The sequence below is a fragment of the Dreissena polymorpha genome, chromosome 5, assembly GCF_020536995.1.
Source record: "Dreissena polymorpha isolate Duluth1 chromosome 5, UMN_Dpol_1.0, whole genome shotgun sequence".
Classification (NCBI taxonomy): domain Eukaryota; kingdom Metazoa; phylum Mollusca; class Bivalvia; order Myida; family Dreissenidae; genus Dreissena; species Dreissena polymorpha.
In genome coordinates this window covers 56,332,823-56,355,512 of record NC_068359.1, presented here as the reverse complement: position 1 = coordinate 56,355,512, position 22,690 = coordinate 56,332,823, and the positions used below count along the sequence as shown (strand labels likewise).

Here is a 22,690-nt window from a genome sequence, read left to right as displayed (position 1 = left end):
AATGTGTGACACCACAGGCGCTGTGCTGACTAGGAATTGTAATTAACACGCTTCGGGCATCCTGAGAATTTGGACCGTCCTGTGTATTCAATGTATTTTACGTTGAAAACAAAGAAATTAAAGATGTCCGTTCCGTTTCCGGTTTTGAGAGAGTTCGGTTTATTCAATATTCGACCGTTCGGAATCGAGAGAGTTCCGGTATTCGGAGAGTCCGGTGTTGGCAGAGTCTACTGTATATTTATTATTTTCAGGGATCATATTTTCCAGCAACATCACTTGGTCTGGATTTAAATGGGAAAAAGTGTCCGAAAATTTATATATCTGAAATTATGACAAATTACGTTAAAATATATATACCATTCATTTTGCCATTCATGAAGGTTGTATAATAATGTACAAGTTAAATTGCCTTAAGCATTTTTTTAAACGGAACATATGAGTTTTCTCATTTGGTTTTATCATTAGCTATTTCATTGTTGTTTCGTGCACTTTTTTATCTGACTTTTTTCATCGTTGTCAATATTATTAATCTGTGTAAGTCTATACCGATGTTTTAAATCATTGTCGACTCGATAATAGCTTACACACATGCATTGAATTTAACAAATGTCTGTGCGTAGGTTGGCTACTGGCAATAATAAAACCAAATAGTTGAAAAACAATTTGTGTACGTTATAGTTTCATGTCGATTAACCCACGGCCGATAGTAAAGATGCGTAGGGATTAAATCACGAGTGCGAATCACGAGTGATTAAAAACCACGCATCTAAACTTCCGGTTGTGGGTTATTCATAAAAAAACAATAAAGTACACGAATTATTTCGATTCTAACACCATTTTTACTAAAGATTTATACAATTTATGTTATTTTTCTCGTGTACTATTTTATGTGAAGTTACACCCATAAAAATAACTTTCGGCTGTTCTGTCAATCAAATCTGCAACTTTCATTCATTTATTGCCGGATTATTATGCTGGTGGAAAATGTATCGGCATGTTTTATTTAGTTACAGCGCGTGCTTTCAGTGTATAAGGTCGCCCACAATTATTGCAGAATATCTGATTTTCTTCTTTGTTTATATGAAAGTTTACTGACTGTATCATGCATGAAATGCACAATTTCCACAAGGATAACATCGAGGTTTTAATCTCTGAAGTAACTGTCAACGATTTTATTGTGGACGAGTACACATTACGGACCGATTAGTGTGCTAGGTATAAGCCAGTGAAATTATCGATTGATATTGACCCTGGGTTATTCACGCTTGACTTATACACATCCACGCAATTCGTCGTTGTTTGGGGTCATACGCTGATACTAGTCGGCTGACGTGCAATAGACTGGTCCTGACCGGTTTAGAGACTGCAGTGAATGGTTTATCACACCTAATCGAGATAAGAATGTAATTAGGGTATGCTAGCATGTGCACTGTGTAATCGATTTCATGACATGGGAATTTTAGCAAACAGAATCAGACCGACTGTTTGGGATTTTCAATCGGTCTTTTATGACCCCAATAGGTCTAGGACCGACAAAACCGAAAAAAATATGATCCCTGATTATTTTATTAAGGAAATTCATTTGACTAAGCAAATGTATACAAAATGTCTGACAATTTTTATCCAGTTTTCATAGTAAAGTTATTTAAAATGTAGGAATCATATTTTTGTCATTATGAGTACAATGTTTTCTTCCAAATCACCTTTTTAAATTGTTAAGTTATGTCTATTTTATTAGCTTGGCGTTTTCGGAGAAAACCAGAGGTATTGTCATAGCCAGCTCGTCGTGTCGTCCACCGTCCGCCGCCCATGTGTTCTAAAACCTTAACATTGGCTCTAAATTCAAAGTGCTTCCACCTACAACTTTGAAACTTCATATGTAGATGCACCTTGATGAGTTCTACACGCCACACCCATTTTGGGGTCACTAGGTCAAAGGTCAAGGTCACTGTTGGCCTTTTTTGCTCCATTTTGGACAAACGCCACTCTAGAATTTTGGGAATTTCGCGTCGTAAAAAAACCCATTTTGGGAAACAAATAAATGCAAAACTGGCTCAATTGGAAAAAATAATCGCATGTAAATAGTGTCTCTAATATTTCAAAGAAGCCGTTAACTGGTAAATAACGACTATTTTGATGACATATTATTAAAATTTTACAAAATATTATGAACATGTGTGATAAGTGCAGCTTTTTTTATCTAATTTTGGGGAAAGGGCCTGGCCTTTTTTGAGGGGAAAAAATTGCCCGAAACGCCGGATTTTGGGGAAAATAAGGAAAGTCTTAAATAACCAACTGTTTTTACAACAAATTCAAGGCAACAGGTAATTTAATTATGCAATATTGTTCTATTTTCTACCCTGGATCAGGTTTACTTATATATTTAAAGGTTTTTTGTTTTTTTTTGGAATTGGGAATGTTTTTTTCAATTTGGATGAAAACAACCAGATTTGCATTGGGAATGGGGCCGTGATGCGGACCCGTGGCATAGGGCGGAAAAGGCCTGCTGTGACCTCTTTATAAAAAAAAAATCTGACAAGCATTCATTTATTCAAAACTGCACCCGTAGCCAAGCGTGGCACCCGTTATGCGGTGCTCTTGTTATCCCCCGCCATAGGCAGAGGGATATTGTTTTGGGGTTGTGTCTTTCTGTCCGTCTGTCTTTCTGTCAGTCTGTCTTTTCGTCCATCCGGAGCAATATCTTGGAAGTGCTTTGGGGATTTCATTGAAACTTTGTATGAGTATATATATGAATAAGATAATGATGCACGCCAAATGTCATTGTACACCATCTGTTAATAACATAGTTATGGCCATTTGTATCTTGAAAAAATGCTTTTTTGAGTGTCAAATATAACACTTTTATGTACAGAAGCATATTGGCGGGTAATATCAATTCAACGAATTTGCTTATTATCTCAAATTTACCCTTTAAACTGTTTTCTTTCTTTGTCCAAAAAGTGTTCATCCAATCTTCAATCCAAGAGACATAACTGAAAGGTTTTCTTCTGATCTGATTTAAATCTATTATGCTGAAAATTTGTGTGGTCATGATACATTAAACATTGTCATATTGACTAACAAGGCAAATTTCCTTAGGAATCTATCAGTAATGAAGCATAAACAGGGCTTTGATGTTTTAATGGATCATAATTGGATGGATATTACAGCAGTCTGTCTCATGTCTTCATAGTTTAATACCTACACCTCAGAATTGTTGTTTATTTTCCCCCGCCATAGGCGGAGGGATATTGTTTTGGCGTTGTCCGTCCGTCTTTCCGTCCGTCCGGAGCCATATCTTGGAAGTGCTTTGGCGGATTTCATTGAAACTTGGAATGAGTATATACATGGATAAGAGGATGATGCACGCCAAATGTCATTGTACACCATCTGTTAATAACGGAGTTATGGCCCTCTGTAATTTGAAAATATGCTTTTTTGAGTGTCCAATACAACACTTTTGTGTCAAGAAGCATATTGGCTGGGGATATTAATTCAATGAATTTGCTTGTTTTGGTTTATAAATGACGATATATTGATTTTAATTAGGTTTTCTAAAAAATATATCACCTTTTTATCGACTGAATGTTCATCACACCAAATTAAGCCCCAGAAATTGTTGGGCGTAAATGTTTAAATATTTATGCCCCCCTTAGAAGAAGAGGGGTTATATTCTTTTGCTCATGTCGGTCCGTCTGTCTGTCCACCGAATGGTTTTCGGATGATAACTCAAGAACTCCTCACCCAGATTCATGTACATTGATCATGACTCGCAGATGACCCCTATTGATTTTCAGGTCACTAGGTCAAGGCCACAGTGACTAGAACCAGTAAAATGGTTTCCGGATGATAACTCAAGAACGCTTACGCCTAGGATTATGAATCTTCATAGGTACATTGATCATTACTTGCAAATGACCGCTATTGATTTTTATGTCACTAGGTCAAAGGTCAATGTCACGGTGACTCGACACAGAAAAATGGTTTCCGGGGGATAACTCAAGTTTACGCCTAGGATCATGAAACTTCATAGGTACATTGATCATGACTCGCAGATGACCCAGATTGATTTTCAGGTCACTAGGTCAAAGGTCAAGGTCACGGTGACTCGAACTAGTAAAATGGTTTCCAGATGATAACTCAAGAACGCTTACGCCTAGGATCATGAAACTTAAAAGGTACATTGATCATGACTCGCAGATAACCCCTATTGATTTTCAGGTCACTAGGTCAAATGTCAAGGTCACGGTGACTCGAACCAGTAAAATGGTTTCCGGATGATAACGTAAGAAAGCTTACAGCTAGGATCATGAAACTACAAAGGTACATTGATCATGACTGGCAGATGACCCCTATCAATTTTCAGGTCACTAGGTCAAAGGTCAAGATCTCGGTGACTCGAACTAATAAAATGATTTCCGGATGATAACTCAAGAAAGCTTACGCCTAGGATCATGAAAATTTATAGGTACATTGATCATGACTCGCTGTTGACCCCTATTGATTTTCAGGTCACTAGGTCAAAGGTCAAGGTCACAGTGACTTGACACTGTAAAATGGTTTCCGGATGATAACTCAAGAAAGCTTACGCCTAGGATCATGAAACTTTATAGGTACATTGATCATGACTGGCAGATGGCCCCTATTGATTTTCAGGTCACTAGGTCAGAGGTCAAGGTCACAGTGACAAAAAACGTATTCACACAATGGATGCCACTACAAATGACAGCCCATATGGGGGGCATGCATGTTTTACAAACAGCCCTTGTTATATTTGATTTGATTGGCTAAATGTATAAAGTTCCCAACTTTATCTTAGCCAATGATGCGCCTGTGATTGGTGGGCGTAAACGTCGACGGAGGGGCGGGCTAGGTGGAGGGACCTCATCGACCTTTCCAAATGACCCCAAGGCTGACCTTGAACCAGGGGTTGAGTGGTACGAGGATGACAAGTGTGATGCCCCAGACTGCAAACGCCCGAAGAAAAAACGAACCCAATGGGTAAGAAACATCTGTTTACATGAGTTAAAGTTTTCGAGATGATACCAATTCTCAAAGTCAAATATAAGCACAATGTTAATTTTTATATTGAATGTCATTGGTTATTTCAATATTTTAAGTTTGAACTAAATTTTTGGTAAAATAATATTTGTAAATTCAGATTTTTTGTAGTTATATGAACAGGGTAAGAAAGACTTAACCACAAATATTAGGTCTCCTTTTGGATGAAAGGAAAATTTGTTATTTGAAGCATGCCTAATATTATGTATGATTCATGTTGTTTTTGGTTGTTTTGAAAGCGGTTGGGTTGTAGGTATTTTAATTATATGTTTATGACACCAAGTTCTGGTTCTACCAAATAATCAGACATATAGGATCTAGCACGAGTTTTCATATCATACCATATTTAATTAAACAAGTTCAGGAATTTAAGGCTGGCTTACTAACGAATTTCCTGGACGAGTTTTATAAAATGTGGTATGAAATGACGAGTGTCAGATCTTTTTTATCACATCCTTTTAAATGAGCAAATCAAATAAATATTTACACAAACATAATGATAAATCCCGAATGTTGTTTACATTTCTTGACGTCGCAACTTCATTTCAGCAAAATAACAAAATGCGATTGGTCAATCGAACGAAAATAAGCCAATGAAAACGCTTAAAAAGTTTATTACACAGTGTAAGATAAAAATATATATGTAATGGTTATATAACATAGGAAACAGGGTATGGCATGTGATCAAATGATATTTGCATCGCTTTCTTTTGTTTGGTATTTACGGTACACTTTCCCACTCAGAAGTAGTTTAAAAGGCTATAACCTACCAACATGAAACCAGAACAATCTGTAAGTAATTTGCAGTTTGTTCAGGTTTTATGCTGTTTACTGCTTATAAGTATCTCAGGGTTGGAAATGAAGCTGTAAAAACTTGAATCCACTATGAAATGTCCTAACTTTAATTTGATTTTCTAAGGACTACAAACATGTCAAAATGCGTGTCTGAGGGGGAAAGACTTTAAGTGCTGCTGCACATTTTGAAGTGTATTATTGCCTGTGTCAAATCATAAAGATGATATAATAAGAATTTAAAGGTATCAAGTTCTGGTGCACATTTTGAAGCGTATTTTTGCCTGTGTCAAATCATAAAGATGATATAATAAGAATTTAAAGGTATCAAGTTCTGGTGTACATTTTCAATCGTATTGCTCTGTGTTTGACATCATAAAGCTAAAATAATCAGGTTTCAAGCACAGTGGTTTATTTTCAAGGACGCTGTTCTGTTCTTTACATCATATGGCTAAAATAAATGAGGTTTCAAGTACTGCTGTACATTTCCTAGCTTATTCTGTGTGTGACATCATTAAGTTAAAATAATTAGGTGTGGAGTACTGTTATTTATTTTCAAGGGTGTTTCGTTTTTGATATCATTAAGCTAAAATTTATTAGGTTAAAAGTACTAGTGTTCATTTTCAAGCGTTTTGTTGCTTGTTTTGACATCATTAAGCTTAAACAATTAGGTTTTAGTACTGGTGTACATTTTCAAGTGTATTGTTCAGTGTTTGACTTCATAAAGCTTATATCATAATGATTAAAGTACTGGTGTACATTTTCAAGTGTATTGTTCAGTGTTTGACTTCATAAAGCTTATATCATAATGATTAAAGTACTGGTGTACATTTCCAAGTGTATTGTTCATTGTTTGACATCATTAAGCTTATATCATAATGATTAAAGTACTGGTGTACATTTCCAAGTGTATTGTTCATTGTTTGACATCATTAAGCTTATATCATAATGATTAAAGTACTGGTGTACATTTTCAATTGTATTGTTCAGTGTTTGATATCATTAAGCTTATATCATAAGGATTAAAGTACTGGTGTACATTTCAAAGCATATTGTTCACTGTTTGATATCATTAAGCTTAAATAGTTTGGATTAAAGTACTGATGTACATTTCAAAGCGTATTGTTGCGTGTTTTGCAGGTCCAGTGTGACGATTGTGACGGCTGGTATCACACAATGTGTGTCGGCGCAAACTACAACAAATTGAAGGACAGCGATGAACATTTTAACTGTGGCTGCGAGTAAATGGTTGCCATTAGATGAAACATTTCAACTGTGGCTGCGAGTAAATAGTCGCCATTAGATGAAACATTTCAAATGTGACTGCGAGTAAATGGTTGCCATCAGATGAAACATTTCAACTGTGGCTGCGAGTAAATGGTCACAATTAGATGAAACATTTCAACTGTGGCTGTACGTCAATCATCACTATTATAAAGCCTTCCTATAGGAAAACAGGGCTAAATGCATGTGTGTTTCCCAGATCAGCCGGTGCAGCCTGTACTCACTAATCATGATCAGCCGGTGCAGCCTGTACTCCCTAATCATGATCAGCCGGTGCAGCCTGTACTCCATAATCATGGTCAACATGTTCCACCGGTGCAGCCTGTACTCCCTTATCATGGTCAACATGTTCCACCGGTGCAGCCTGTACTCCCTAATCATGGTCGACGTGTTCCACTGCACCCTGTACTCCCTAATCATGGTCGACGTGTTCCACTGCAGCCTGTACTCCCTAATAATGGTCAACGTGTTCCACTTAAACTGGATTTTTGCAAAGAAGAAACATCCTTTAAATGACAAATACCATACAAGCAGGAATTGTCGTCCCAGATTAGCCTGTGTTAACTGCACAGGCTGTTCTGGGATGACACTTAATGAGCATGCATTTAGCCCAGGTCTCCAAGAGCAGTGCTCAAATCATCTCCAAAACAACATTTTTAACAGATGCTGCAAAATAGTGTTTTTTTTATGTCCCCCAGTCAATTGTTTTTGCCCTGTCTGTTTGTTTGTTTGTTGGTTGGTTTGTCTGTTTGCATCAAATTGTAACATTGGCCATAACTTTTGCAATATTGAAGAAAGCAACTTGATATTTGGCATGCATGTGTATCTCATGGAGCTGAACATTTTGAGGGATAAAAGATCAAGGTCATCCTTCAAGGTCAAAGGTCAAATATATGGGGGGGGGGGGCATAGTGTTGCACAAAAACACCTTGTTTTTTGTTCATTTATTGGGTCCGGTAGGGGAACTCATTCCCGATGGAAACAAGTATACATTTAAGCCAAAACGGGACCTTAAAGTTCCCAATGCAAGGTTTCCAAAAAATATATAAAGAATTAAGTCTCCAAATCCAGGTCTATTAGATGCACCTTTGAAAATATAATATTGAAATCACTAGTATTATCTTTTAAAGTATTTGTAAGCATAAAATCAACAAACACAATTTTCCAATTCTAGTCAAAAGGACATGATATTTTCTAATCAAAAGGGAACCGGCCCCATTCCCAAAATTGTGTTTAAAAAAACTGCAAAAAAATTCAATTGTTTTTACTACGATTCATCTTTGTACCGAATATTTTAATTGTTGCTGCCAAACATTTCAACTGTGATTTTGAATGTAATATTATTATCACCATACCAAATATTTCTTCTGTTACTGCGAATATATTGTTTCTTTATTTGCACTCGATATGGCCTTTGCTGTAAACCTGAAACCTGTGAAGTTCTTTTTGAATAGATTTCTTATTCCTTGGTTCAAAATGTGGACATGTCATATTGTGGAAAACATTATATGTTTCTACAACTACAAATTGTGTAAGGATTTGCTGTGAAGAAAACTAAAGGAAAGTACATGCAGATCATAAAGTCGGCACAGGCTAATCAGGGATGACACTTTCCACCTAAAGTTGATTTTTGCTATCAAGAGACTTTTTCCAAACAGAAAATATAATTAAAGTGGAAAGTGTCGTCGCTGATTAGCCTGTGCAGACATATATATATATTTATAGTAGTGTAAGTACATTCTGAAGTACACACATTTTGTCTTATTGAGGTTTACAAGAAATTACCAAACCTCTTAGCACTAACTCCTCTCTCTATTAACCCTTTGCATGCTGGGAAATTTGTCGGCTGCTAAAATGTCGTCTGCTGAATTTGTAAAATTAGCATTTTCTTTGATTTTTTTCAAAGAATACTATCAGAACAGCAAACAGTTTGGATCCAGATGAGACGCCACGTTCTGTGGCGTCTCATCTGGATCCAAACTGTTTGCAAAGGCCTTTAAAATTCGGTTCCCGCACTGAAAGGGTTAATTTGGATACTTTACAGTTGTTGCTCATGACCATTAGTAAATTGCTCATGGAACCTACATTTTCAGTGGGCTTCTCTGTGGTCAACCATGTTATATCATTGGGTCTATTCATTGCACTGCATGCAACAACACATTAATAGTTGAACAGGTTTTCTGATGATTGTTTATTGTCAAGCGGTGTCACCTAAATTCACCGTGACATTTTAGAGATTTCTTCCTATGGGCTGTCAACAGCCTACCTGGGCATCTATATGTTCCACGGAATATCATCTTGATATAATTTTTTATAAAAACTATATCTGTTAAGTTTTAGATGCTTTACAGAGGCAAACCCATGTAATGAAATTATTTTTTATGCCATATGCAAAGTGAAATGTATAGGGCTTTAGAGGAAAAAATTTGGATATTGTATTTTTTGTGAAACACCAATGTGCATGTACTTTGATGTTTGGACATGTTTGTAGACTTATTAGTTTGTTGTATATGTGTTCTTAGGTTTTATTTTATTGAATTAGAAATTAGTTAGATATGTTATGTAAAGATATATAATGATAGTGTTTATTGCGCAGCAAAAGGTACTTAAATAATTTAACCAGTTTTATCGTCTATTAACCCTTTTTTCACAAAGATGCGTATTTTGTTGCACTTGACGTCCCTAAGAATTTTTATTTTAATAAAAGGCTTAGATTCAAGTTTTAAAGGCTTTATTTCTAATCCTTAGATACTTATGAGCAGCAAACAGCATAAAACCTGAACAGCCTTGGAGTTACTCGTATGCTGTTCTATTTTTATGCTGTTTGCACTTGAACATTTTCACTTTGTTTTTGAGTGGGAAAGGGTAAAAAGAAATGGAGATTTGTGGATTCTCATTTCATGACTACTATACTGTTTTATGAGCTCATGAGTACATACAAGTCCAATTATGGATGTGTGAATTTGTATTTGCATGTGTGATTCACGCACATTTATACATGAACCCTATATGTATAGGATCTGGCACGAGTTGTCATATCATACCATATTGTATTAAACTGGTTCAAGAATTTTGTTATTAAGCCAGCCTTTGGCGAGCTTACTAAAGATTTTCCGGACGAGTTTAATAAAATATGGTATGAAATGACAATGAGTGTCAGATCTTTTTTATACGCCCGTTTTTAAAAACGGGACGTATTATAGTTTCACCCTTTGCGGGCGGGCGGGTGGGCGGCCGGCGTCCACAGCAGTGTCCGCTCTCTAATTCAAATAGTTTTCATCGGATCTTTACCAAACATGGTCAGAAGTTGTGTCTAGACAATATCTTGGTCAAATTTGAATATGGGTCATGCCTGGTCAAAAACTAGGTCACAGGGTTACTTAGTGCATTTCAAACATTTAGCATGGTGTCCACTCTCTAAATGGAGTAGTTTTCATCTGATCTTCACCTAATTTTGTCAGAAGTTGTGTCTAGATGATATGTACGCCAAGTTCGAATATGGATCATGCCAGGTCAAAAACGAGGTCACAAGGTCACATAGTGCATTTCAAGCATTTAGCATGGTGTCCGCTCTGTAATTGAAGTAGTTTTTATCTGATCTTCACCAAATTTAGTCAGATGTTACATTTAAATGATATCTAGGTCAAGTTCAAATATGGGTCATGCCGGGTCAATAACTAGGTCTCGAGGTCACTTAGTACATTTCAAGCATTGAGCATGGTGTTCAAAACCTTTGAACGGGCGTATCTTGTGACAGTTTGGCTCTCTTGTTATCACATACCATTAAATGAGCAAATTAAATAAATATTTACGCAAACATTATGATAAATCCTGAATGTTGTTTATATTTGGTGACGTTATTTGATGTTGCAACGTCATTTCAGCAAAATAACAAAATGCGATAGGTCAATGGAACGAAAACTAAGCCAATGAAAACCTTTAAAAAATATATTACACACGTGTAAGATAAAAATATTGTTAATGATTATAATACATGGGAAACAGGGTATGGCATGTGCTAAAAATAAAAATTGTTAAACTAACTTTAAAACTGTAGCTGTAAACTGACTTTAAAAACTGAAGCTGTAAATAATTTTTAAAACTCTAAATGATGGCTTAACATACAGCTGTCACTAATTCGGAAATAATGCAGCTAGTAATCCATGCATATGTTAAAAATGTATCAATTGTTATCATTGTAAATACAACTCTTTTGTGTTTCAGTGTAAAATTTTACTCATTTTGGGGGATTGTCTTCTGTACTCCGAATTTTAAATGTTAGTGCTAACTTTTTTACGTCTTAACTGTTAAATATTGTGACTTGTCGGTGTCAGGTGTGGGCATCTGTGCCTGTGACCCATTTCTAGTTTTTATGAAAAAAGGATGGTTGAATAACCCCAGTCTCTCATTTGCTGTAAAATTAATGGCTGGAATAGCCCTTTTGAGCTCGGCTGTTTTCGGAGAAAACACGAGGTATTGTCATAGCCAGCTCGTCATCCGGCGTCAGCCGTCTGGCATCCGGTGTGCTAAAACCTTGACATTTTGCTCTAAAATCAAAATGCTTCCACCTACAACTTTGAAACTTCATATGTAGATGCACCTTGATGAGTTCTACACGCCACTAGGTCACAGGTCAAGGTTACTGTGACCTCTAAAAAAAAATATAATCTGGCAAGCTTTCATTTATTTAAAACTGCACCCGCAGCAGAGCGTTGGCAATGTTATGCGTTGCTCTTGTTTAGCTTATGTTGCAGTTTTAGTGAGATCTGTATTATTATCAAACTACGTAAGAGTGTGATAAGTGTTTAACTGTCAAGTACATGTCAACATGAGTGTTGTCCATTCTGTCCTTCACAAGTATAAGTAATCAGTAGAGGAATAAGGATCAACCTATAGCTTTGTTCTTCCAAGCTTTTGAGTAAATTGATTGCGTCTAGTCACCAATTGGGTCATTCCTAACCACTTCAACATAGGCTTGTCCGTAGCTCCACCCGCCTGCGCAATAGCACAGCCTGATCATGAGCTGCCCTGTCTGCCATGAAGTCACTCTAGGTTTCGTGGTCTAATGAACAGACAGAGTAGCTCCTGACCACACTGTGTGATTGTGTCGTATAGTCGAGAGCTATGCTGGCCTTATTTGTCATAATACACATTTTCGCATGACATGGCTAATATAAATCCTTGTTAAAGTTGGTTTACCCTTTACCACTTAGATACATATTTTGTCCCTTTTGTAGTCCCTTAGGAAGGTTAATTTTATTAAAGAGCTTTCTTACTAAATTCAAGTTTTAAAGGCTTCATTTCCAACCCTTAGATATTGATGAGCAGCAAACAGCATTAAACATGAAGAGACTGCGAGTTACTCTCTGTGAGTTACTCCCAGGCTGTTCTGGTTTTATGCTGTTTGCACATAGCCATTTTCACTTAGCTTCTGAGTGAGAAAGATTGAACTAAGTTTTTTCTTACAAGTGAATTCATGCCCACTGATAACAGATATTCTAAATGTTAAATGATCTAGAATATCGTAGAGTTCAACAAATCTGTGAATGATAAGTATATGGTATAAAATGAATGAATTATATTTTATTTGGAATACCGGTAGATCATTGAGAAATATCAGAAAATGCATGTCTTTACCGTGTTTTCCCATATACTAAAATTTTCTCTTTTGATAACTGTTTGACTGTCATAGTAAAATTATTTGTGTCTTTTTTTTATGTTAATTTGATAATGGATGTGTTTGAGTTGATTAATTTAGACGGCATGATGAATATAGTATATGTTGGTAAACATTATTTACAAACACAAATCAAAGTATAGGATCACAGTTTACACTTAAGCTGGGAAAACTGGGCTTAATGCTTTTGCTTAAAGTTTCATCACAGACTAGCCTGTGAAATCCACACTGGCTAATCTAGGATTACACTTTCTGCTTGCATGAAATTTTTTGTCTCATGGAAGTCTCTTATAGAATACAAATCCAGTTTAGGTGGTAAGTGTCGTCCCTGATTAACCTGTGCAGCCCACACAGGCTAATCAGGAACGACACTTCCCGCTTTAATAATATTTTTTCGTTTAACGTCCCTTTTTACCAAAAATCTAGTTTAAGCGGAAAGCGTCATCCCTGCATAGCCTGTGCGGATTGCACAGGCTAATCTGGGACAACACTTTACGCACATGCATCATGCCCATTTTTCTCAGAATGCGACCCATATATCCTACAAAGATATTTTGCACATTGCCAAAGAATGTTATGTTTCATAAAGTTTACAGACTTAACCCTGGTCTTCAACAAAGCCCTTGTGTTTTGCAGTGCCATGTTTTGTTGATCTATTTACACTTAAATATCATTTCTCGTGTAATCGCTTCACTTTTATTGGACGTTTTATTTTCATTTTATAAAATAAATTGATTTGAAATCACATTGGGGCTTTAAATACTTTACCAACTTTGCTGTCAGTAGTGGTACCTGGTCTGATTAAGAAAATTTATATTTATTTATTACATTCAGCATATTTATTCTATTAATGTCAACAACAGCATGATCATAAAAGCAGTTTCATTTTGTCATATTTTGGTAAGACATGAATGGCGTTAAACAATAAAAAAATTAACATGAATATTGTAACATACTCATCCTGTCTTGCTATGTAATCAAGCACATTTTGTGAAAATAAAATGTCTGTACCTGTGTTAAGTACTGTCAATATGTTTTCCCCCAGTCTTAAAAAGGATCTTGTCATGGTTTGGTAAATTGACAAAATGGAAAAAAATTGTTTCAGATTCGCAAATTTTCGGTTAAGTTATTATATTTGTGGGAAACAGTAATACTGAACATTTACCATGGTCTAATATAACCATTATATGCATCTTTTGACGATTTAAAAAAAGGAAAGTCATAAAGCGTTGCAACGCGAAACGTTTGAATAATTTGCAGAGTTCTGTTGTTGTTTAAATTTGTGAAACTACGAAGATTGCTTTTATAACGTATAAAATACGCATCATATGTATGCTTGGCAGAATAGCTCAGTTGGCTTATGCGTTTTTACTTCAGGATTCCGGGGGTCACTGGTTCGAGACCTGCTGTGGGCTACTTTTTTTTTCCTTTTTAAATTTTATTTTGAATTTTTTACTTGAGCTTTTAAAATTTAATGTTTACATTTATCATTATAAAGCATTTAATGACAAACTTCACAACATGCCAAAATCTGTGAAAATGCCCCTTTAAAGAAGCATTATAACTGTATTTGTTTATGATAGACAATGTTATACCCTCAGTATGTGGTAAGGGAGGGGGATTATCCTGGAATCGCCATGGAAGTCTGTCCATCTGTTCCTCTGTCTGTCCACTTGTGTGTCAAAAACTCGTGTAGATTTTTCCTCTACACCGGTCTACATACAACATTCAAAGCATTCGAAACCTAAACAGCCTATCACAACATGCTTTTTATGCCCCCCTTGGATGCGTCATTGTGTCGCAATTAACGCACGCGCGTCTACACAGACGCACATTTCTGACAACGCGACTTCAATTCGAGTGATTTGAATAGCCGGAAAACGCTCCGACTCCCTGAAGTCGACGGGGTAGGTTGTCGATAGTTCTCCAGAGCGGTTTACAGAGCTTTACAGTTCCATACACAACACATTTGAGTGGCTCTCTGGTAAATGGGGCTTAACGAATGTATGTCCATATAATGAATATAATGCGTAAATTGGCGTCCTAGAGAAGCCTTTGCTTGAGAATTCGGTACAGGCTTGTTATGGACACTTTATTTTCGCAAAGAAGATAATAAATTAAGCGAAACGTACAATCAAAGCGAAGTCTCCCCCAGATAAGCCTGCTCGAACTGCACAGGCTAATTTGGGAGGACATTTTACGAACATGCATTAAGCCCCGTTTTCCCAGAGCGCCGCTCAAATGTGTCACATGCATTAAGCCCCGTTTCCCTAAACGTTTACCTGAACGGTAAACAGTGCGACCGAATAACATGATGTCTTTAAAACACTGCAACAAGAACAAAATTTATTATATACCTGTTTAATGCATTTAACAAAATACAGGTTGTATCAATCGTTGAAATAAAAAATCCCGTATGACGCTACTCGCTGTTTCCAATTCCGTATTACCATACTAGCCGAACTACTTCGACCCATTTAATGAAGTCACATTCCGCGCACCGAAAATATAAATATTTAATATTACGAAATATATTACGTTGTACATCGTGTGACGAAACACTATAGTTTTTATCTAAACTCTCTGGAATTTAAGGAAATGTCGAACGTGGTGTTTTTAACAGTTAACCATTTGTTAAAAATATCGAACGGATTCAAAACGTATTTTGGAGATTGTGTTTATTATGCTTAAATTTTTATTTCGATAGGAACACAATAAAATAGTGTGGTTTAAACTAAGTTTCGATAAAGACATGGAAGAATAGAAGTGGAAGTGCATATCGTTACAACGTTTTTGTTATATACATCGGATTAAAGTTGTCAACGTAATTGTTATAAACATTGGATTAACGATGGCATTAAGGTAAGCGTGTCGGAAACCAGTGTTTTCCCGGTTCGAATGTTTGCACGTTAATTTACATAAACTGTATTCATACGCGTCTTAAAAACTATGGCGTACCGTTTTAGTCATTGTTTTGTCAGTTTTGTTAAAGTAAACAATACAATTGTTAACTGTTTTCGTTAGTTGTTGTATATAATAAAAGGAATATTACGCTAGTCAATTGTTCTAAGAGTTTGTATCACTCTCGTGGCTTGTGCTATTTCGCATCACACTCGAGGCTCGCCTCTCGTGTTATACGTCATCACACAAGCCACTCGAGTGATACAAACTCTTGGAACAATTTACTAGCGTAATATTCCGTATGTATTTGATTTAATCAAGAAAACAATATTGATGTTAAAAAGCACAAAAACTTTTTGCAAATAAGATGGTCGACTGGGTTCGTCAAAAGGAGTCTTTAAAGACGACTGCTTCGAATTTTGACTAGTGCAAAGATCAACATAAGGACAACATATTCCATCTGTATGTGATTAATAAAACAATCAATGCAAGTAGTGAATGGTTAAAAAAAAAACATACATTCAAGCAATACAATTTTGATAACGCAATGCTTTAACTAGCTTACTACTATATAGAAGCAGGTGAAAAAGAAACGCACATGTACCGGTAATGCACAAATAACATCCGCCGTGGTCGAGTTTGATATTAAATACATACACTATATATAAAAATATAAGACGCATTTTTGCCCCTATTCCAGTTCTATGTTCCTCCGTCCGTGTTCCGCAGTCGGCATAAACATAAGAACGTGTATAATCTGGAAAAGCAGGAACACGATTGGAACCACAATGTAAAAGAACATCATCGCGTACGCCAGTCTGTACGTCGAGAGTTGGTCATCTGACGTGACGTTAGACTCCATAACGTTGCGTCACTATATGTTTAACAACCTGCAGTCCTTAGGGAGGTTTTGCCATTTTTTTAAAGCTCCAGTATATATGTCCTCGAATATTTGTTTTGATACCATACAAATCTTTTTTATGTTCAAGCCACATAATAATATTATCGATTCTTATTATCGCATCTTCAAAAATTGATAGACCTTCAAAGTCTAGTTTTGTATCTAAATATACATATTTGGATGTATATGTATACAGTATACTGTGATTTGAAAATATTGGATCTTTCATAAAATAATTCATAAAGCTAAAGAAACTGAAATTAATTATGATGGTATCTGATGATGCTATGAAATTAAACTTTAGTATGTGTAATGTCCTATGAATTCGCCATCATTTTAATTATGATGGTATCTGATGATGCTATGAAATTCAACTTTAGTATGTGTAATGTCCTATGAATTCGCCATCATTATCTTTAACGCAAACCGGCTATCATTAGGTGTTTATTCAATTTGCTACTACACTCTTTATGAATCCTGACACTACTTTTGCAAACACTTTGCATTCGCACTCAATTGTCTATGAAACACTCCTCACTCGAAAGATTTAGCCAGTTGTACATTGAATTTTATGTTATTATATATGCAATTGATCTACTTCGACAAACCACTGTTAGCTAATATTCATTTTCTATGCGTACATTGCGCATTTTTGTTCAGTAAATATCTGCCTCGGCTTGTCGAAGATCCACGTTCAGTGTCACACGAACGCTTTTCGTCTAAAACACAAAAGCCAACAATTTTCTATACATTTTCGGCCACAATTTAAAATGCTGGAAGTGCTTTGAATATGCAGTACTTTGGATGTTCAATAGACATTTAGTTTCATAAACATCCAATTTGAAATGAATTCTGTTTGTCCAATTTTGAATCTTATAATATTATTTTTATTTGAACTCTCGTTCTATTCATCGCTCATTATTCCTCAAAGACATTACATAATACAATTGTTGATATCAAGTATATAACAGTATACATATGATATTAATATAGATGTAACATGTACGCGCACAAAAAAAATTCATATCCATCTTTATCACAGAATAAATCGTCAGATATATTCAGTATATTTTCTCCGCAAGTGAACGCAGTCTTTGCAAATAACAATACTGCAAATGGGATGGCAACAAAATGAGCGAAGAGATAGATGCAAAATACAGACTCATTAAACACTGTAGTCACGCAATAGTTCACGGAAAACATGACAATACCAGTGCCATAAATGTTTTTTTGGACACATTGAATATCTTGATTACCATGTTTTAGTCCAGAACATGCCATATTTGAGTTGATCGAAGTGTTATAAAGACCAGTTATTACTAAAAGCAATGTATCACTGAAACATATTGAAAGGGCTATGTGTTTTGTTGTTATCATTCAACGTCATGTTGTCTAATTGAATTTAAAAGTAGCAAATTACTTGTTGCATAAGATAATGACTTTATGCAGTCTTTATAAATGAAATCTCTAGTTGTAAAGACACACCTCCGCATTGGACCAATGAAATCACTCGAGTGTTTAAAATGTCAGTTGAAATGTATGTAAACAAAGGTTTCAAACGGCGCTGGACAGCTAGTCTTGATGCATAATGTAACGACAAGAACGGTAATAATGTTTTTTCATACGTTTTATTGAATTATGGTATCGAGGTACATGGACTTTGTAGGGAAGATGCCCTTTACTCCGTGAAGATTTCAGTCTTAAAGACTGCATGTTCATTGTCAACTGGGTCATGCGAGTTGTGTATCGTGTTATTTCTTTAACGTTGACCCAGCATTTGTAAAAATATTGCAAGACATATACATTTCCGGAAATGAAATTCATTTCTGCGTAGCATAAGACCGAGATCGTGAAAATCGCTGCACAATTGATGAAGATATGGCTGTTCAAAGCGATGCAACCCGTTTGGGGTGATTTTGAGTTGCATACCTTGTTATATATATATTTGATGTTGAATTTTTTTCCCATAAAATTAAATGTTTCGTTATACTATGATTATTTATCATTCAAAATGATGTTTTCACTAATTAATATCATAGCCACACGCTAACCACATGTGGTTGATATCTGGGGAAAAATAGACCTTTTCGGAGGTCTCGGAACTTTGCCGTAAAACCTCCATTTTTAGATAAACCCGGTAATCATTTCCGGGTAAGATTACGCACACAGTCGACAAAGTGCTTTTTAGTATCACAGGAAATTATTTTAAACTGAGCCAAACCTAAGCCCTCATTACCATTAAACTTTTTTGCACTGCTAAATTATTTAAACCCACTGTTAAAATCGGTCAAATGCCAGCTGCTTCAAGCAGGAAGTACATGTGTTTACTTCTCACTGAGCATGTGCAGAATGTTTACTAAAATCCGGGTTACTTAGTTTTGAATTACTAAAAACAAGTGAAATTACTAAAATATTGACCATTTATACTTACATTTCAGCTTCTGGAGTAAAAAAACAATTTTTTAGGCCATACACCTTAAATTAACCTAAAATGTGCTATGCAAACATTAGATTATTTATTCCAGAAGTCTGAAAAACCAAGATTTTCCTTTAACAAATGTTTTCCAAGGTGTATTATCAAGGGGGCATGCGTATATGGGAGCTTACCGCGTTTAAGTGAGAAAGTTGTTGCAAAACTTCAAAGATGGCGTCGTTTTATTGTTTTTCGTGAAGGAGTAGCGGATATTTTTACCCGGTAAGCCAGTGTTTATTTATATTTCTATGAAATGAATAAGCCCTTTCGGCTCTACGGTGTTTGTGCTCCCCTCGGTTTTTTGTTTCAATACCGTAGACGTCGGAATAAAAAAAATATTGAAGCAAAACCGTCGACAAATTTGTTGTTGAATTTCTTGACCTTCGAGATGTTGGATGTTCGAATATCATTTTCTCTCATAATAAACAGTATTTGTGCATGTTTACAGTAAACTATAACATAAATCACGATTATGTTATTATCTCGACGCGTTTTTATGTCTATTAATTCATTTAATAGAATATTTAATAGAATTCATTTAATACTTATTAGTAATATTCTTTGTATACCCTACCTTATTAACTCGGTCATATTTTCGTGTTATCTTGCATACGTATATTTTGTATTCATACCCAAGTTTTGCACATGACATTGTGCATATTTATAACTGAATGTGCGTGTCCTTGCGAATGTTGACATGCGTACGTCAGTGTCTTTTTAAGGAATATGTTCACCGATTCTCTGATTAAGGACAAAGCGAATGTTATTAATTTTATGTTATGAACATGATGACAATCGATGGAAATTTTAATAAAATTGTTTTATCTTAGCAAGAGTTCGAATCATCAAAGAACATGATCTAACGTGTGAAGCATTTGGTGATTAAAGTTTATAAACTTCTATGAATCATCAAGGGTTTTCTTCTAGTTACATAACCATGAAAACATGCTAGGGTTAAACCTTTGAACACGGTATTCTGTTGAATAAACTATTTGATGACTGTTGCGCATAATTTAACACGCTGTCAAATAGTTGCTGTATAACGGACAATAGATATGTCAGCTTACAATATGGTATTGCATTATAGCGGGATTGAATAGCATTGATTGTGTGTTACGCTGTTTTTACAAATAGTCTTACAATGTTAACAAGTCGCCGTAACTATCTGTATCTCTTTAGGAGAGATACATTGATGTCGAAAGATACTTCTTCCAGTGTCAAATAAAACTCTTCCGACATCCAGCAATAGTCTTAATTTAACATATACAAAATCTTACGGCATATGCATTCCAGAACTGACGTCATATACAGAACTTAATGTGTACACACGCAACCGTTTCGGATTCCATACGAAGACCTCCAAATAACCATTGTGTCACACCACAGGTGGTTAGCGTGTGGCTATGATATTAATTAGTGAAAACATCATTTTGAATGATAAATAATCATATTATAACGAAAAATTAACTTTTCTGAAAAAAAAAATTTCACTATCAAATATATATATAACAAGGTATGCAACTCAAAATCACCCCAAAACGGGGTGCATCGCTTTGAACAGCCATATCTTCATCAATTGTGCAGCGATTTTCACGATCTCGGTCTTATTCAACGCAGAAATGAATTTCCTTTCTGGAAATGTATATGTCTTGCAATATTTTTACAAATGCTGGGTCAACTTTTAAGAAATAACACGATACACAACACGCATGACCCAGTTGACAGTGATCATGTATTCTTTATGAATGAAATCTCCAGTTGTAAAGACACACCTCCGCATTGGACCAATGAAATCACTCGTATGTTTAAAATGTCAGTTAGTTGAAATGTATGTAAACAAAGGTTTCAAACGGCGCTGGACAGTTAGTCTTGATGCAGAATGTAACGACAAGAACGGTAATAATGTTTTTTCATACGTTTTATTGAATTATGGTATCGAACTACATGAACTTTGTAGGGAAGTTGCCCTTTACTCCGTGAAGATTTCAGTCTTAAAGACAGCATGATCACTGTCAACTGGGTCATGCGTGTTGTGTTTTTTCAGAAAAGTTAATTTTTCGTTATAATATGATTATTTATCATTCAAAATGATGTTTTCACTAATTAATATCATAGCCACACGCTAACCACCTGTGTGTCACACCGGTCTTTACTGATAATAACGTAGTGACGTCACCATCTATGTATAGAATGCCAAATAACCGTAATAATTTGGGTCTTCAACCTCTTGGGCGCATCGATCGTTCCTCCAAGCGTCCACGTAAAGCATTTCAAGTATTTGCACGAACATTTATCGGTTTCATAACGGCGTTATGCATGTGTAGAGAAGCTCTTAAGTCATATAGAGGATAAACATATATTTTTTACAAATATATCTGCAAGTTTCAATACGAAACTTGTAGGCCTATCGTAGGATTGCATTTAAGCCAGTCGGGCGATTGTCCTTGTCATTGTAACAAAAATATCAAAAACGTCAGAGATGCGGTTTCCCATCAATTCATTTAGTTTGTTTCAATCAACCGAGACGATACTTTATATATAACCACAAGGAAGTCAAGAGTCTAACTTGCGATCGAATTTGAAGCTAGTCTAATATAAATTAAGGTCACTTGCATAAGACATGGAAACAAACCGTCTCCTCTTATTAGCCTGGAAAATCTACCTTTAGAAGTGAGCATCTTGATACATGAATCCGAGATATGATTTAAATAAAAATCACAACGGTAAATTTATCTAAGAGTGTCCTACCTTTAATATTTATACTACATGATTTTCCTGAATTCAATTTTTTTCTCAAACGACACAAAATAACTAATTTGGCTTCTTGGTGGTAGAAAGGCAACCAGGTTTTAGGGAAGAATACGTTGGGCAACACAATCAAGCGGATTGCAGAAAGGATAACGGTCTCAATGTAACCTGTTCTGAGCACATATATAAAATTGCGGCCTAATTATCATTTTAATATGCGGCTATATTGTTCTCGTTATATAATGTGTTTCTTAGACTTAGCTAAATATATGTAATCAAAGCAATATTTAAACCATTAAGCTTTAAAAAAATATATTGTTATTGCTTTAATCTTTTTTCCAATTGTAACATATTCATATTAATTTTCATTTTAGATGTTGAACTGATTCAAATATAAAGTTAATAAACTTAATGTGTTAATTTTTGGGTTTATCAACAAAGCACAGACCTAACAACACCAACATGCACACGTATTAAATACAATCCTAATGTTGGTAACACATAAAATACGATTGTGCGTATTCTCAATCGAGTAATCTGACTAAATGTGAATAATGGTAGGTTGAAAACCCTGGAATATATTTTTATTTAGCGGACCAACGTTCGCACTGTTTCGGGAAGACGGGGCGTTGTTATATTAAGCACAATCTTGTTTGCCATGTTTGGGTCTCTTATTTTGTTTGTAACAGCACACGTTCCTTTACATTCGGCAAGTTAATGAATTATACAAATAAGACACCATAATATAAATACAAATAACTAGAAGTAAGTGCTTTGCACAGCGTTGTTAAATACAACGAGTTTTCTTTAGAGCAAGCGCCTAGTGCATCTCCCACCTTCCGCCGTTATTCAA

General features: G+C 35.5%; 1 protein-coding gene across 1 annotated transcript in view; it reads left to right on the top strand.

The window, feature by feature from the left end:
- LOC127831042 (uncharacterized protein C01G6.5-like) overlaps positions 1–13,834 on the top strand; it is a 45,337-nt gene extending 31,503 nt beyond the window's left edge. The window contains exons 7-8 of the mRNA XM_052356029.1: positions 4,820–5,001; positions 6,994–13,834. Coding sequence (XP_052211989.1) covers positions 4,820–5,001; positions 6,994–7,098 — 287 coding nt within the window. The 3' untranslated portion in view covers positions 7,099–13,834. The remainder of the gene's footprint in view (positions 1–4,819; positions 5,002–6,993) is intronic.
- Positions 13,835–22,690: the final 8,856 nt, after the last annotated feature.